The sequence below is a fragment of the Emydura macquarii genome, unplaced genomic scaffold, assembly GCF_026122565.2.
Source record: "Emydura macquarii macquarii isolate MOO-44397 ecotype Brisbane River unplaced genomic scaffold, CSIRO-AGI_Emac_v2 contig_1836, whole genome shotgun sequence".
Classification (NCBI taxonomy): Eukaryota; Metazoa; Chordata; order Testudines; family Chelidae; genus Emydura; species Emydura macquarii.
Window position 1 is genome coordinate 21,338 of NW_027131973.1, and position 19,152 is coordinate 40,489.

Sequence of the window (19,152 nt, forward strand, 5' to 3'; positions counted from 1 at the left end):
CCCTTAACATTCTAAGATTTAAACTTCTGCTAGAAAGGACTTTCAATCTCAGGTTTTTGCAGCCATTTCTAAAAATCAGTTCTCAGCAGAAACAGAGACCCCATCTTCTTTTCCCTTCACAGTTCCCCCCTTTGATTCTAATAGTTCTACTACTAGAATCACAATCATGATATTCATTCATTCATTTTCCTTGCCAATATATCAATACCGTATTGACCTTTGCATCATCTGTTTCTTAGGGGGTTTAAACCTTTTTTGCTGGAATAATAACAGTAACATTGCTTACAACAAAACATTAACATTAACATTATCATAAACACTATTATAGCTACAAACAATTTTTAAGCCACAATAAGTCTGGTAACCAAGAAGGCAGAGCATTCCAGATGGATGACCATGAAATATCAATGCCAGACGGTGGCATTGGAAGGTTAGTGAATTCATGAAAAAATCTGCTGACATTCCAAATTTTGTGTACATCCATCTCGATTTGACCTGATTCATCTGTATAAAAAGAACAGTTTTGATTCAACATTACACAAACTCCTCCCTGTTGAGCTAACAATTGGTCTAGGGCTAACCTATTTTGAATACTTTTTTGTGCCGACGATTCAATTTCTGCCTGTAATTTTAAAATAACATCTCCAGTTACATTGGCAAATATCTCAAATACCGCTGAAAAATGTAGCAGTGAATACTCCAAATAACCCACCCCTTGCTAGAGAAAAAACATTCTCCATGCTCTCCAGAATGCTGAAGAGTGTTCAGTTAATGGGTTATAATGGTGAGCATCCAGGGTGGGTCTAAAACTTCTTTTAGGTTGGTGATTATACACAACCTCATGTAGAGGAACTGGATGCACACTTCCAGGCCAGAAATATACCAAAATAAATCTTCCTTTCCACCTTGGTGGTAAAGTTTTTCCTGCCCAATTTCCACATGTCCACCATACACCTTCTTCTATTAGAGTAACTCCTCTGCAACTATTAAAATGGGCTTGGTATAGCACATGTAACATGATGTTAGCCCATTCAACCCAAGTATCATTTACATATTGATTAATGGTAGTAGCTTTTTGAATTTTCCAAACCTCTTCTCTAAACTGATCATTTTTATATACATTCATATTCTCTAACTTCTTCCACCATTTGTGGGTCTTGTTACTCTTAATTTCTCGGGTGGCATCTAGTGTACAATTATAAACTCTCTTCTGGTTCAAGTTAGTGGCATTGGATCCTTGTTTCTGTATCAAAATTTTATTGATTTTTCCCCCTTCCATTGTAGGTAGATAGACAATGTATTTACATTTTGAATATTTCCCTACATTCCTTACTTCACAGGTAACATTTAACCAGGGATTGTCTAAGTCTGTTACCAGTACAGATTGTGTCCATAGCACACATATTGGTGCTGCTGATTTCCTTCCAGAGAGCATTAAGTCTCTAGGATCAATCCTCATTCCCAACCGGTGTTCTTTCCCCATTATTGTTCCCATGGGATTGCTCCAGGCCAACTTTCCCATTTATTAATTGGCACAGGAATAGGTATTAGGGGTATTCCTTCCCAATGATGGGTTGCCATAAAAGAGCACACCCAACAATCTTTAACCTCCCAAGATGCAGTTAAATTCTTTATCAACGTATACAATGAATTGGCTTTAAAATCTGCATTGTCCATGTTTAAATTAATTAAAAACATCATCAAAAATAACATATCCATCTTCTACACTAATTCTAAAGCAATTTATCCCCTTAATATTACAATCACACCACAAAATAATCAACAAAGTGATTAAAATATTATAAAAATAATAAAGTCCATTAGTTTTTTTTTTCTTTTCTGGTGCACTCTTGACTCCGTCGACCGTCTACTTCAGAGCAACCACAAGGGGATTGCTCGTGGTTCTTAACCCTTCCACGTCCGCTTCAGAGCAAAGACAAGGGGATAGCCCGTGGTTCTTCACCTTTCCACGTCTGCTTCTGGGACCTCAGTACAGCGAAGCTCCCTCGTTGCACTTAGAAATCTTTTCCTTCTAAGAATTAGCATCAGGTGATTGTACTTTCTTTAGATGGATGCAGTGGTACCATTCTTCTTTTCCCTGTAGCTTTGCAGCAGTGTATATTGTTAATAGCACCTGGTAAGGACCATCCCACCTTGGTTCTAAGCAATTCTTACATGAAAACTTCTTTAGCAATACCCAATCTCCCGGCTGGATGTCATGCACGGCCACATCGAAAGGAATTCTCTGAGCATCTCTAGAAAACTTTAAAAGAGCACTAATGTCTTTTGTAATTTTATAACCTATGCAAACAACTCCTCATCTCCACCCATGAGACTGGCGTGTGCAGGTGTCAGGCTTCCCCCCAGTTGAAATGGTCTCCCAAAAAGAACTTCATAGGGAGATAAATTTGTCTTTCTAATTGGCATAGTTCTTAGATGCATTAAAGCTAATGGTAATGCATCCATCCAATGTAATCCGGTATCATCCATAACTTTAAATAGTTGATTCTTCAATTTTGCATTAGATCTTTCAACTATACCTGATGACTGAGGTCTATACGGAGTATGTAATTTTTGAATTATAGCCAAAGCTTTCATTAAAGACTGCATAACTTGATTAGCAAAATGACTTCCTCTATCAGATTCTACCACTAAAGGGCAGTCAAATCTTGGAATTACATCTTTCACTAATGCCTTAACAACAGCTGCTGTGTCAGCTTTTCTAGTTGGAAAAGCTTCAATCCATTTTGAAAACACACATACTATTACCAGTACATGTTTAAAACCCTTACAAGCAGGTAAGTCCATATAATCTATCTGCAAACGCTGGAATGGACCATAGACCCATTCTGGTGCCCCCAGTTGTTGTGGCTGGTGACGTCCCACATTGTACTTTTGACAGGTAACACAACCTTGAAATACTTGTTTAGCCACTTGATGAATACCTGGAGCACACCAAAATCGCAAAACCTGATCAGCTATCCCCCCTTAGCACGCATGGCCACCTTGGTGGGCAGAGCGGGCAAGTTTAGGCAAAAGAATCATATATTGTTAAAAAAAAAAGTTGCCCAAAGAGTCTTCCAACTGTCCAATTTTAAAGATGGAACTGAATCATAAATCTCCGAAAGGGAAACAAAAAATTGAGCTGGCCAGGAGGCACAGACTACCTGCTCTCAGTACAAGACTTCAACGAGCGCACCTACAGAAGAAAAGCAATAATAGTCTTGGATTTACGCCGCTGATAGGAAGATAGGCATTGCCACACTGGATCGGACCTGTAGGCCATCTAGCCCAGTATCCAGGGGCCAGTACCAGATGCTTTCAAGGAAGGCAGAAGAAGACCTGCAACAGAGAGATGTGAGATAACCTGCTCCAAGAGAAAGTTTCCTCCTAACATGCACTAGTTAGACAAATGTTATAATGTAAATGCAGAAAGTTGATAGCTCCCTCAAGACTTTTAAAAATATCCTCACTACTCTGATTGTTCAACATCTGAGTTCAGGAACATTGATTTGAGCAGCGTTACATCAGATTTACATGTGTAATTTTGATGGGAACCGGGCTCTTTTCACTTTCACTTACCCAAATGTTCCGGGTGATACACTCTGACACCCAATGATTGCTCAAAGAAAAGCTAAAGTGCTTTACCTGACCAGTGTTGCCTGAATCCAGAGAGGTCGATCATCCTACAGGCTTCTATTTACTGTCACAGGACCCCATCCTCTCCCCAGATAACGGTTCTGTAGATATTTGGCACGTTACAAACTAATACACACAGTTAATTCATCTTAGTGGGAGAGTTGTTGGTGTCACAATGATTATTGCAAATGATAGATTTCACTCTGGACCTGCCGCCAGACGACGGGGAGGGACTTGCGGGCCTGCCACTCGCAGTGTACTACATCGACCCAGGAGGAAACTGAGGCATACATGTACCCAGGGACCAGGTGGAGGAAGTGGCCCAGGGACAGCCGGCTAGCAAGCGGCTGAGTCAGGTGCTAACCCCCATCACCTTCCCTAACCACCCCAGAGAGAGTGCTAACTTCTGCGGTGGCAGACAAAGGATCCTGAACTCTACTTGCCCCACCTGCCTGCAAGGTACATTGTACATTGTACCTGTGGGAAGGCTGGGGGGCTCTGACTGCCCAACCAGCCCTGCCCAGCTTGCGGGCTAGGGATTGCAAACTGCTTACTTGCCCCGCCCTGACTGAGGGCCAGGGGCAATAGACTGCTGCCTGCCCCTCCCTGCCTGAGGGCCAGAGGCACCAAACTGGTTGTCAGCCCGCCCCGCTGTGGGCCATGGCCACAGACTTGAGAACAGGCACAGCTTATTCCTCTAATGGGAGAAGCTGTGGCCTTCCTCGGAGCCTGGGCCAGAGGAATTCTGAGGAATTCTGACCTTCCCATAGATTCCAACAACTCTGTGGCTGGCTTTCCATAGACATGCATGGAATGAAAATTGGGTTTGTAATGATTGTATTACAATGAAAAGTTTTGGCACAACATTTATACATCTATTCTTTACCACATACATGTAAACCCATTCTTTCCCTTCTGATCTTCTTTCAGAGATTATTTTTCAGGTTATCAGGGGACCAAAAATGTAGCATGTGTCATCTAGATTTATTTAGAACTTGAAGACGTTGCAGTCTCTTCACCCTCATTGAATCTCTTGTCAAGAAACAAAACTCTGGGGAATCCTTTGCAGCTAGTAACTCCTCTATCCTTGGGTTAGTAGCTGACAGGTTCTTCTCAGGTTCCGTCATGTCAATCTGCAGCCTTTGTCCGGAGTGGTACAGGCTTTGGGATCAGCCTATACAATCTTCATTCCCTGGGCTCTCACTCTCTAGTACACTGGTTTTCAACTGTTTTCATTTCCAGACCCATACCAAATTTCAAATGAAGGCATGAATATCTTTTGAAATCTAACAGTCTGCAAACCCCTAGTGGTCCATGGACCACAGGTTTTAAACCACTGGTCTAGTACAGAGTAACCCCAGCACCTGTTACAGTGCTACGATGGAGGTTTGTGGGAAGCCGATTTCGAAGTGAAATGCATGAGTATTCAAGCCCAGTTGACCCACTATATCCTGAAGCCGAGAGACCTGTCTGAGGGTGAGAGAATGATGGGATTCCAGCGCAGGAGAGGGAAAGGGATGAGGCTGACATCTGGTACTCTGATACCAGAGAAGGGTCAGAGATGCGGGTGGTCCTGAAATGGTGAGGTGTCTTACAGGGCAGAACTGCTGGATCCCTCATCCAGTCAGGAAACAGAACAATTCAATTTGCCTTATATGATATGTTACCGCAGAGGTGGCAGCTGTAGGACCTCATATTGGAACAACAGACAGCCAAATGTCAAGGGTGTTTCTATTTGGATGCCTGACAGACGTGAACTTAGGGTCTCCCGTGGCCCCCTCCACAGAGTATCTGAGCACTTTGAATATAGTCATCCTCCCGCCACCTCAGTGAAGCAGGGCAGGGCTATTATCCACTTGTGCAACTTGACCACAGTGACACAGGGCAAGAGAATCAAACCCAGCTCACATGACACACAGAGCAGTGCCCAAGCCACAGGAACAGTCTCCCAGCTGGACCAGCTGTATTCACACTCCCCCCAGAGCTGCCTTACTACAACCTGAGACCATTGCTCCTAGTTCTGACATCTACTACCATTGAGAACAGCCTAGCCCTATCCTCCCTGGAACCACCTTTCAGGTAGTTAAAGGCTGCTATCAAGTCCCCCCTCACTCTTCTCTCCTGCAGAATAAACAAGGCCAGTTCCCTCAGCCTCTCCTCATAATTCATGTGCTCCAGCCCCCTCATCATTTTTGTTGCTCTCCACTGGACCCTCTTCAATTTGTCCACATACTTTCTGATGACCGATTTGGGGATACTGAGGACTGGAAGGAATTGTTGGGGCCTGGTGGGTGGCAGAGCTGGTGACCTTCTGATGGCAGAGAGGGGCAAAAGAATGAGAGATGGAGGAGAGTGAGGAATGGTGAGACTCAACAACTATACTGATGGAAAATAGGGCTGAGAGCGTATGAGACACCACCAGTGCTGGTGGTCGGGAAGTCGTGGAAAGGACGAGTGACAGAGAGTGTGTGGGTGGGGAATGATGGATGATGATGCTGAAATCGATCAGGTGATGGCAGTAGAGGGCAGTGCTTGGTGATGGAGTGATAAGACATCAGATGTGTGGAACTTCTCAGACTGTGAATTGCCACAAGTCAAATATCAGCCAAATTGGGACAAAGCACCCTTTATTAACGAGGAGACATCCTTTCCCCCTCTTGTCACACAGGTATAAAGTCAGTGGCCACAGAGATCACATTCTGCAGATGTATGTTCTCACTTTGTCACGAAGCTCTTTGATCTTGACCCCATAAATGATAGGGTTGAACATGGGAGGCACAAGGATATAGAGGTTGGCCAAAAGTATGTGAACATGGGCAGCGATGCCCTGACCAAACCTGTTTGTCAGGGAAGAGAAGAGGCCGGTAGTACAAGCCATAACCATAACACAGATGTGGGGTGTGCAGGTGTTGAGGGTTTTTCTGTTGGCTTTTTTGGAGGAGATCCTGAGGACGGCCTTGATGATCAGCCCGTAGGACAGGCCAATGAGTATCAGGTCTGACCCGATGATCACTAATAATATCACCAAGCTGTACATCCGGTTGACGGTGGTCTCCCCACACGAGATCTTCACCACAGCGATGTACTCGCAATACGTGTGCGGGATAACGCGGTTGGCGCAGAATGGCAGCCTCTGCAGTAGCAGGGGCTCTGGCAGAATCAAGAGAACAGCTCCTATGAAACCCACTAACCCTAGCTTAGCGATTCGTGCGTTGGTGAGGATGGTGGCATATCTCAGAGGGATACATATGGCAACGTAGCGATCGAAGGCCATTATCACGAGGACAGCTGAGTGAGTAGCGCCAAGCACATTCAGGAAGAAAATCTGGATGAAGCAGCCGTTCACAGTGATGCCATTGGAACGGAACCAAAATATACTCAGTGCCTTCGGCACAATGCAGGTAGACTGGCCAATGTCTGTGAGTGCCAGCATGCAGAGCAGCAGGAACATGGGCTTGTGCAGGGTCAGTTCTTTGCCAACGACAAACAGAACTGTGAAATTTCCCAACAGGCTGATGATGTAGAACATGAAGAAAGGGATGGAAATCCAGATGTAGGCAGCTTCCAGCCCCGGGATGCCGTTTAGGATGAAAGTTGACGGGTCGGAGGTGGTGAGGTTCAAAGCCTCCATGAGAGGGTCGCGTCACTGATGGTGCTCAGAAATGCTCAGGGTACCTGTGCAGGGCGAGAAACACAGTGAGGGGGGTTAGACACTTGGTAACAAATAGCACAGTAAATATTTTATAGTTACTAACAATCTAGGAAGGGGGGTGAGCAGTGAGGTGGCAATGTTATTCCCCTCTATTCGGCACTGGCGAGGCCACATTTGGAGTATTTTTTCCAGTTTTGGACCCACCATTAGAGGAAGTGTGTGGACAAATTAGAGAGAGTCCAGCAGAGGGCACTGAAAATGATTAGGGGGCTAGAGCAATTGACTTATGAGGAGAGGCTGAGGGAACCAGGCTTGTTCAGTTTACCAAAGAGAAGAACGAGGGGGGATTTGATAGCAGCCTTCAACTGCCTGAAAGGGGGACTCCTAGAAGGATGGAGCTAGGCTACTCTCAATGGTAGTAGATGACAGAGCAAGGAGCAATGGTCTCAAGTTGCAGTGGGGGAGGTGTAGTTTGGATATTAGGATAATGTTTTTCACTAGGAGGGTGGTGAAGCACTGGAATGAGTTACCTAGGGAGCTGGTGTAATCTGCACCCTGAGAGATTTTTAAGGCCTGGCTTGACAAAACCCTAGCAGGGATGATTTAATTGGGGTTGGTTTTGCTTTGAGCAGGGGGTTGGACTAGATACTTACTGAAGTCCATTCCAACCCTAATTTTCTATGATTCTATGATTTGCAGATGACGCCAAATTATTTAGGCCATAGTCCGGCGAAGAGATGTCCTCGGAGGGTGCTAATGAAGATCAGTGCTAAGGTCAGCACTGGGCAGCACAGAATGGGAAGGAGGTGAACATCCCACAGGGCTGAAGGAACAGGCCCAAGACTATTTAGAAAGATTGGACATACACAAGTCCATGGGGCCACATGCAATGCACCTGAAGTAGCTGAGGGAGTTGGCTGATGTGATTTCAGAGCCATTGGCTATTATCTTTGACAGCTCATGGCACCAAGGGGAGGTCCCTGAAGACTGGAAAAAAGCAAACATAGTGTCCATCTTCAAGAAAGGGTGGAAAGAGGATCCAGGGAATTACAGACCAATCAGCCCCACCTCAATCCCTGGAAAAGTCATGGAGCAGGTCCTCAAGGAATCCATTTCAAAGCACTTGGAAGAGAGGAAAGTAATCAGGAACAGTCAACATGGATACACCAAGCGAAAGTCATGCCTGACCAACCTGATTGCTTTCTATGAAGAGGTGACTGGCTCTGTGGATATAGGGAAAGTGGTGGACGTAATACACCTTGACTTTAGCAAAGCCTTTGATACGGTCTCTCACAGTCTTCTGATCAGCAAGTTAAAGAACTATGGGTTGGATGAATGGACTATAAAATGGATAGAGAACTGGCTAGAGCATAGAGCTCAATGAGTAGTGATCAATGGCTCCATGTCTAGCTGGCAGCCAGTCACAAGCGGAGTGCCCCAGGGGTCGGTCCTGTGGCCGGTTTTGTTCAACATCTTCATTAATGATCTGGACGATAGGGTAGATTGCACCCTCAGCAAGTTTGCAGATGACACTAAGCTGGGGGGAATGGTAGAGACCCTGGAAGGTAGGGATAGGATACAGAAGGACCTAAACAAACTGGAGGATTGGGCCAAAAGAAATCTGATGAGGTTCAACATGGAAAAGTGCAGAGTCCTGCACTTAGGACGGAAGAATCCCATGCCAGCTACAGACTGGGGAATGAAGAGCTAGGCCTGGGGGTAACAGTGGATAAGAAGCTGGATATGAGTCAGCAGTGTGCCCTGGTTGTCAAAAAGGCTAATAGCATATTGGGCTGCATTAGTAGAAGCATTGGCAGCAGATGCAGAAGGTGATTATTCCCCTGTATTTAGCATTGGTGAGGCCGCATTTGGAGTATTGTGTCCAGTTTTGGGCCCCGCACTACAAAAAGGATGTGGACAAGTTGGAGAGAGTTCAGCAGAGGGCAACAAAAATGATTAGGGGGCTGGAGCACAAGACTTATGAGGTGAGGCTGAAGGAAATAGGATTATTTAGTCTGCGAAAGGGAAGAATGAGGGGGGATTTGATAGCAGCCTTTAATTACCTGAAAGGAGGTTCCAGGGAGAATGGAGCTAGGCTGTTCTCAGTGGTGGCAGCTGACAGAACAAGGAGCAATGGTCTCAAGTTGCAGTGGAGGATGTCTAGGTTGGACATTCGGAAAAAGTTTTTCACTAGGAGGGTGGTGAAGCACTGGAATGGGTTACCTAGGGAGGTGGTGGAATCTCTATCTTTAAAGGTTTTTAGCTGTGGCTTGACAAAACCCTCGCTGGGACTATTTTGCTGAGGTTTGTCCTGCTTTGAGCAGGGGGTTGGACTAGATGACCTCCTGAGGTCCCTTCCAACTCTATGAGTCTATGATTGTATATGATGTTCAAAATCTATAAGTGCTATATATATGACCATTGGAGGAAAAATCTTTATTCTGACTTACTAACTGAGAAGGGTAAGCAGAGACACCCAACAGCAACCCAGCTCCTTACCCTTCTCATGCTTGAAGTCTGCTGATCCACAAAAATTGCGAGATCATAAATAACGAAGAGGATGGGTGACTTATTCACAGCGATCTGGACTGGTTGGTAAACTGGGTCGAAGCAAACAATCTGTGTTCTAATATATCTCTGTAGATGTATGTGTCTATGAACAAAGAAGGAAGATGATACTTACGCAAAGGGGGACTCTATAGTGGGAACTGTGACTCTGAACAACGTTTTGGGAGCGTGAAGGAATAATTAGCTAAACATGAGTTCCCTGTGTGAGCCTGTGGTCAAAAGAGCTAAAGTAATTTTGAGATGATAAACAGAGGACTCTCACGCTGAGGAAGAGAAGTTGTTTTACCTCTTTCCATGGCAGTGTGCAACTGCTACTGGACTAATGTGTCTAGTTCTATTGTCCACAATTAAAGTTGGATGTTAATACACTGAAGAGGATTCAAAGAAGAGCCAGAAGAATCTTTAAAGGTTAGAAATCCTGCCTTACAGTGATAGACTAAATAGATTGAGCGCTTTGAGTCTAAGAGAGATGGTTTAGGGGTGACTTGATCACAGTCTACAAATAGCCACATAGGTAAGAAATATTGAAGAATGAGGTTTTCAGGCTAGCATAGAAAAGTCTAACACCTCCAATGCCTGGAAGTTGAAGTTAGACAAATTCTGACTATAAATAAGGTTTGCACTTTTTAAACAGAGAGAGTAATTAACTATTGGAGCAATTTACCAAGGTCGTGGCAGATTCTCCATCACTGAGAATTTCTAAACCAAGGTTGAATGTTTCTCTATAATCTCTGGCCTGTTCTATAGAGGAGGTCAGACTAGATGATCACAGTGGTGCCTTCTGGCCTGGGAAATTGTGAACACGTCCCTGCAGCGCATACAGGAGTCAGCTGGAGGCATTTTGCCTGCAAGCTGGTTCCTGACTTTACTGAAGGCATTTCTTTTCCTCATGACAATGCTGAATTTAGCCCCAGGACGAAAATGTCCCATGGGTCTTTGGAGCCTTGAAAACGATACTCTGGTGTCTTTTTCACAGAACTGAGGCATCCCGTGAGACATGGCATGGATGAATATTTCAGATGAGAAAAATACTGATGCAACCCCATAAAATCTCCACCCTGCGGAATGAATGTACAACTGTCCCTTTTATTGGCCAACAGAACTCTCTAAAAAATGATCCCAGAGAGTGCCGGGTTTAACGTCTGTGTCCCAGTGGCTCACTGTGTCAGCCAACGGCCGGCGGCTCCTGCACGTGGCAGCTGTATTTACCTAGGCACTGACATGACCCAACATTGCCAGCTCTCGTTATACACTGTGCACACTTCTCAGCTTGCTCATTGTTGCTGTGTAGTGGCCCCTGAAACCCCATGTGGTATGTGTGGGAGGAACAAGAGCGGCAGCACAGCACAGGTGCCTTGACATCTGCCCCTGCATGTGTGACTTTCTTCACTGGAGAGAAACCATCACTGATCCCCCGTAGACAAGGGACAGGGGAGACTGGGGCTCCTCATCCTTGCAGAGAAAAGCTTTGGGGAGCTAGGGGTGACTCGGAGGCTGGGAGGGCTACGGGTGACTGGGAAGACTGGAGAAGACAGTCGCTTAGCATCGTGTTCGAATCGGGGCACCCTGGGATGGGGAAGGAGATTATAGACAGGGTCAGATCTGATGAGAGACAGACCCAGCTGAGGAGCAAAGATCAATGGCTCTTTCCACTGGGGAAATGCCTGAAGTTGCATAATTAACATTCAACAACCAATAAAAAAAATAGGAAAAAAATGAGTAAAGGTTGTGACACCCAGGCTGCAATTCTCGGTCTCGCCAGTGGAAGGAGACCCTGAGACCTGCCCAGACACACTCAGGACCAGAAAAGCTCCCAGCACTTGCCTGGGACCTACCGTCAGAAACAAAAAATTATTTCACAGTGCTGCCCGCCTGTCCGTCTACATCCCCCTAATCAACTCACAGCCCTTTGCCCTGCCACATAGTGATCTCACTCACCCAGGACCAGCTCCAGGTGCCGGACACACCACACAGTGACAGATCATAGAAATATCAGCACAGCCCAGGTTAAATTCTGGTTTTGGCTGTGCCGGTGAAAGGAGAATGGAGGAGGAACAGCCTGCACAACCTGTCCAGGGCTGAAGGGAATCCCAGGAGCAGCTCAGCGTGTGCAGGGAAGGAGAGAGAGACAGACCCTGGGGAAGGGAGAGAGAAGGAGCCAGTGCGACTAACTTTTCCTGAAAATGACACACAGCTTTAGTATATGGCCGACAGTTAGAAACCCATGTTGGAAATAACGTAAGTTGCCACGTGGCTGTTGTAGGATTGGTCACAGGAGGAGGGATGGGATGAATGGAGGAAGGTGTCAGAGACAATCTACTAAAGTGTGTTCACATTACATTACAGCCTAAGACACGCCCCTGCCCAGGGAGATTGCAGTTACACCTCTTTGGTGTGTGAATTAGGCAGGATGTTGATTCCACATTTTGCCCTGTTTCAGGACTCCGTGCCACTGTGATCTGGATACTGCACGTCCCGCCCCCACCACACACACTGTGTGTGCCTGGATCTACCCCACTGAGATTTCCAACACTGACTGGTTTCATCTAAGTCAGAAACATGTTTTTATTTTTATTGCATTTTGGAACCAGAGATGCAGGGGAACAGACAGTACAGACCCCCCCCCAAATTTTTACTCTAATTGTTTTGAATCTCTAAGCTGTGAGTTTAAGATTTCAGCTACTCTCCTCTCAGTTCTTCTCTCGTCCAGATGAGCTCACCAATCCGTAGAGGCTGCAGGATGACTCCAGTACGAGTCACTGGAGGCTCATGGCCGGTGAATATCAGGCCTTTTATTTAAGACCCTAAATGTGGATTTAGGGTGAAATCCTGGCCCTGATAGAAGTTTTGCCATTGATCTGAATGGGACCAAGATTTCATCTTTAATGTTGAACTTTAGGCTCCCTGCTATGAAGCTCCTGGCAGCGAGAGCTATTCTGTTAAGGTGCTGAAAGAGTCTGAAGGAAGATCCCCAGTTTATGTGGCATCCTTAGACCAAGCATGAAAGATGGGAATTTCAAAACACAGGGGCCCTGATTTTGCTTAAATCAGTGATGCCAGCGTCAATCTGGAGTGAGTCGCTGAAGGCAGAAGGTAAGGGCAGAATCTGGCCAGTCTGTAAAGCCCTGTGTGACCCATTTGTGTTGTGAAATCTCAGCTATCACATGTACCCACTGCAGAGTCTTTGGCTACATGTATTAACCTGGCAGTGAAGTTGCTGAATTGGAAAATTTGAGAGAACGATAAAAAAAAAAACACACAGACCAAAAAAAAGGAAGATACTAAGTAGTTAAAAGGAGACTGTAAGAGAGAAGGAAATGATCTTAAAAGAAATATTTGTCTAAATGACTTACAGTAAATCTTTAGCTCCCTTTTTAAATCCCACGGAGTTTCTGACAACACTAAACAGTTCCAGTCTACATGCTGGAGACTTCCTGCCCAGATTGTTCTTCATATGAACTCTTCCTGAGCCCTTAGCACTAAGTTTATTGGAAAAAGAAGCAACTCACCGAAATCCCTGCAGCAGAGATGAAATCTCCCTACAGCGACCTGAAAATCAGTGCACGAATCTCACATCTGAAAGTCACAGTGCTGGACAGGGATCTTTATGAAGCTTCTCTGCAGTCCCTGCGGAGTCTCAGGTCGGCCAGGACTCTGGGAGGATTCCCTGCACTCTGTAAGCAGTGGGAAGAGCTGAAAATAGACCCTGGAGAATTTTAGTGTAAGAGCCTCCACTGGGAGTGAAGAAATGATTCATCGATAACAGAGGCTCAGATTGTTTTATTATTAAGGTCTGGGTGAAGGTTCCCTGTATAGCAAACTGCTCACTTCCATCCCACTTCAGACCCATCCAGCTGGGACACAGCCTTTGCGCTCCTAAATGCACAAGATACCAGAACCAAGTGCCTATTTTAGCCTGTAAGTAGCCAGGGATCATGTTCTGCTTTGTGCGTTTCACATCCCCAGGCACACTCCTGGCTGTGGCACAGACTGTAAAATAATAATAAATTCTGCCCTAACCCAGAACCCAGGACAATCGAGTGAGCTTGATTTATTCGTATTTTATTTCAACTATGCATAGTTAACTCATGCAAATCTCAGCCACCAATTGCTATTGCGTAGGAGATTAGGAGGATTCAAGAAAAGACTGGACATTTTTAAGTCTGACAGGAACACGCAAAGCTGTGTGCAGCAGGAGCAGGAAAGGTAGAAGAATTTTGATCTCTTTTACTTCCAGGTCATAAACTTCTACTCCCATCCTGTGGCTGGGAAAAGGAAGGTGGGTCTTGTGGCTAAGACAGGGAACCAGGACTTAGGCAACCCAGATTTAATTCCAAGGTCTGGCACAGACTCCCTGTGTGACCTTGGACCTTGAGCTGCAGAGCAGTGCCCACCTCACAGGCACTGTGCTTTACTTCCAGCTGGACTGGAAGGAATCTCTGCTACCCCAGAGCTGCATCCTGTGATGTGGAGAGTAGAATAGCAAGAAACCTATTATAGGATTTTGATTCTGTGGAGCTCGTGATGAACTGACCATTCACTTGGTGAAAACCCTGATTATCCTTTCATGAAAGGCTTTGGTGTTAACACTGTACACAATTAGGTTCATCAGAGGAGGGATCAGCAAAAAGACGTTGCCCAGGACATTCTGAACCAAGGAAGAAGAGCTCTTCACGAGTCTGTATGTCACGGACAAGCAAATCCCAGGCATGTAGGAAAGCAGGACAACGCAGATGTGGGAGACACAGGTGTTCAAGTCTTTGAGGCGCGCTGGGTGGAATGCGAAGCTCAGCACTGCTTTGAGGATCATCGCATAAGATAGGAGAATAAGCAGCAAGTCCAACCCCACTGAAGAGACTATTCTTGTGGAAGAACCCAAACTCAGGGGTCCTTACTTACAAGTTCTCTTGCCAGGCAGATAGTCCTGATTTAGCCAAACAACAGATTTAGCAAAGTCAAAGTTTATTCTTTACCTAAAGAAGGTGGTCCCTTCAAATGTAAGGAAAGACGCTTGCTTCCAAAAAATTGAACGTATTTGTAGGGTGGTATAAACAAGTTTTTACACGTCACAGTTTCCATGGTCATACACACTAAAAAAGTATTATCTAGGAATCTTCTAACTGAATACTTACAACTTTCCTTATCTAAGTTACAAGGTCTTTCTCTGCATTCCATCCCTGCTGGCGTCTAGGTTCCATAACTATCTTGTTAACCCTTAACATTCTAAGATTTAAACTTCTGCTAGAAAGGACTTTCAATCTCAGGTTTTTGCAGCCATTTCTAAAAATCAGTTCTCAGCAGAAACAGAGACCCTATCTTCTTTTCCCTTCACAGTTCCCCCCTTTGATTCTAATAGTTCTACTACTAGAATCACAATCATGATATATTCATTCATTTTCCTTGCCAATATATCAATACCGTATTGACCTTTGCACCATCTGTTTCTTAGGGGGTTTAAACCTTTTTTGCTGGAATAATGAACAGTAACATTGTTTACAACAAAACATTAACATTGAAATTATCATAAACACTATTATAGCTACAAACAATTTTTTAAGCCACAATTAGTCTGGTAACCAAGAAATCAGAGCATTCCAGATGGATGACCATGAAATATCAATGCCAGACGGTGGCATTGGAAGGTTAGCGAAATCATGAAAAAATCTGCTGATATTCCAAATTTTGTCTACATCCATCTTGATTTGACCTGATTCATTTGTATAAAAAGAACAGGTTTTATTCAACATTACACAAACTCCTCCTTGTTGAGCTAACAACTGGTCTCGGGCTAACCTATTTTGAATACTTATTTGTGTCAACGATTCAATTTTAGCCTGTAATTTTAAAACAGCATCTCCAGTTACATTGGCAAATATCTCAAATTCTGCAGAAAAATTTTTCAGTGCATTCTCCAAATCACCGACTCCTTGCCAGGGTAAAAACATTCTCCAGGCTCTCCAGAATGCTGAAGAGTGTTCAGTTAATGGGTTATAATGGTGAGCATCCAGGGTGGGTCTAAAACTTCTTTTAGGTCGGTGATTATACACAACGTCATGTAAGGGAACTGGATGCACACCTCCAGGCCAGAGATATACTAAGGTACATCTTCCTTTCCACCTTGGTGGTAAAGAAGTTTTTCCTGCCCAATTTCCACATGCCCACCATACACCTTCTTCTATTAGAGTAACTCCTCTGCAACTATTGGAATGGGCTTGGTATAGCACATGTAACGTGATGTTAGCCCATTCAACCCAAGTATCATTTACATATTGATTAATGGTAATAGCCTTTTGAATTTTCCAAACCTCTTCTCTAAACTGATCATTTTTATATACATTCATATTCTCTAACTTCTTCCACCATTTGTGGGTCTTGTTACACTTAATTCCTCGGGTGGCATCTAGCGTACAATTATAAACTCTCTTCTGGTTCAAATTAGTGGCATTGGATCCTCGTTTCTGTATCAAAATTTTACTGATTTTTCCCCCTTCCATTATAGGTAGATAGACAATGTATTTACATTTTGAATATTTCCCTACATTCCTTACTTCATAGGTAACATTTAACCAGGGATTGTCTAAGTCTGTTACCGGTACAGATTGTGTCCATTGCACACATATTGGTGCTGCTGATTTCCTTCCAGAGAGAATTAAGCCTCTAGGATCAATTCTCATTCCCAACCGGTGTTCTTTCCCCATTACTGTTCCCATGGGATAAGTCCAGGCCAAACTTTCCCATTCATTAATTGGCACAGGAACAGATATTAGGGGTATTCCTTCCCGATGATGGGTTGCCATAAAAGAGCACACCCTACAATCTTTTACCTCCCAAGATGCAGTTAAATTCTTTATCAACGTATAAAATGAATTGGCTTTAAAATCTGCATTGTCCATGTTTAAATTAATTAAAAACATCATCAAAAATAACATATCCATCTGCTACACTAATTCTAAAGCAATTTATCCCCTTAATATAACAAACACACAAGAAAATAATCAACTAAATAATTAAAATATTATCAAAAAAAAATATATATAGTCCATTAGTCTTTTCTTTCCTGGTGCACTTTTGACTCCATCGACCGTCTACTTCAGAGCAACCACAAGGGGATTGCCCGTGGTTCTTCACCTTCCACGTCTACTTCAAAGCAACCACAAGGGGATTACCCTTAGTTCTTCACCTTTCCACGTCTGCTTCTGGGAGCTCGGTCCAGCAAAGCTCCCTCGTTGCACTTAGAAATCTTCTCCTTCTAAGAATTAGCAACATGTGATTGTACTTTCTTTAGATGGATGCAGTGGTACCAGGCTTCTTTTCCCTGTAGCTTTGCAGCAGTGTACGTTGTTAACAGCACCTGGGAAGGACCATCCCACCTTGGTTCTAAGCAATTCTTTCATGAAAACTTCTTTAGCAATACCCAATCTCCCGGCTGGATGTCATGCACGGCCACATCGAAAGGAATTCTCTGAGCATCTCTAGAACACTTTAAAATAGCAGTAAGTGTCTTTTGTAATTTTATAACGTATGCAACCAACTCCTCATCTCCACCCATGAGACTGGCGTGTGCAGGTGTCAGGCTTCCCCCCAGTTGAAATGGTCTCCCAAAAAGTACTTCATAGGGAGATTAATTTGTCTTTCTAATTGGCATAGTTCTTAGATGCATTAAAGCTAATGGTAATGCATCCACCCAATGTAATCCGGTATCATCCATAACTTTAGATAGTTGATTCTTCAATTTTGCATTAGATCTTTCAACTATACCTGATGACTGAGGTCTATACGGAGTATGTAATTTTTGAATTATAGCCAAAGCTTTCATTAAAGACTGCATAACTTGATTAGGAAAATGACTTCCTCTATCAGATTCTACCACTAAAGGGCGGCCAAATCTTGGAATTACATCTTTCACTAATGCCTTAACAACAGCTGCTATGTCAGCTTTTCTAGTTGGAAAAGCTTCAATCCATTTTGAAAACACACATACTATTACCAGCACATGTTTAAAACCCTTACAAGCAGGTAAGTCCATATAATCTATCTGCAAACGCTGGAATGGGCCATAGACCCATTCTGGTATCCCCAGTTGTTGTGGCTGGTGATGTCCCACATTATACTTTTGACAGGTAACACAACCTTGAAATACTTGTTTAGCCACTTGATGAATACCTGGAGCACACCAAAATCGCAAAACCTGATCAGCTATCCCCCCTTTGCACGCATAGCCACCTTGGTGGGCAGAGCGGGCAAGTTTAGGCAAAAGAATCATATATTTTAAAAAAAAAAGTTACCCAAAGACTCTTCCAATTGTCCAATTCTAAAGATGGAACTGAATCATAAATCTCCGAAAGGGAAACAAAAAATTGAGCTGGCCAGGAGGCACAGACTACCTGCTCTCAGTACAAGACTTCAACGAGCGCACCTACAGAAGAAAAGCAATAATAGTCTTGGATTTACGCCGCTGATAGGAAGATAGGCATTGCCACACTGGATCGGACCTGTAGGCCATCTAGCCCAGTATCCAGGGGCCAGTACCAGATGCTTTCAAGGAAGGCAGAAGAAGACCTGCAACAGAGAGATGTGAGATAACCTGCTCCAAGAGAAAGTTTCCTCCTAACATGCACTAGTTAGACAAATGTTATAATGTAAATGCAGAAAGTTGATAGCTCCCTCAAGACTTTTAAAAATATCCTCACTACTCTGATTGTTCAACATCTGAGTTCAGGAACATTGATTTGAGCAGCGTTACATCAGATTTACATGTGTAATTTTGATGGGAACCGGGCTCTTTTCACTTTCACTTACCCAAATGTTCCGGGTGATACACTCTGACACCCAATGATTGCTCAAAGAAAAGCTAAAGTGCTTTACCTGACCAGTGTTGACTGAATCCAGAGAGGTCGATCATCCTACAGGCTTCTATTTACTGTCACAGGACCCCATCCTCTCCCCAGATAACGGTTCTGTAGATATTTGGCACGTTACAAACTAATACACACAGTTAATTCATCTTAGTGGGAGAGTTGTTGGTGTCACAATGAATAGTGCAAATGTTAGATTTCACTCATATGTAGTTGAGTGTGCAAGTTAGTTCTCTGTACTCATGTAATAAGTGATGGGCGTAAATTACAGATATAATCTGTATAATCTATATAATCTCCTTACCTGCAGTTCATTTCTTCTCTTTGCTGAATCACAGACCAGTGGTTCTGTTGGTTCATGACTTTTTGGAAAGTCTCACGCAAGTATAGCAGAGTTCTTATGTGCAGGACCCTGAATGTAAGTGTTAGGAACAACTT

At 44.0% G+C, this 19,152-nt stretch overlaps 1 protein-coding gene across 1 annotated transcript; it reads right to left on the bottom strand.

Annotated features, from left to right (window-relative positions):
- Positions 1 to 6,331: 6,331 nt before the first annotated feature.
- Positions 6,332 to 7,270, bottom strand: LOC137159283 (olfactory receptor 52P1-like). Its single transcript, XM_067557443.1, has one exon. The coding sequence runs from the start codon at positions 7,268 to 7,270 to the stop codon at positions 6,332 to 6,334; it is 939 nt and encodes a 312-aa protein (XP_067413544.1).
- Between the last annotated feature and the right edge of the window lie 11,882 nt (positions 7,271 to 19,152).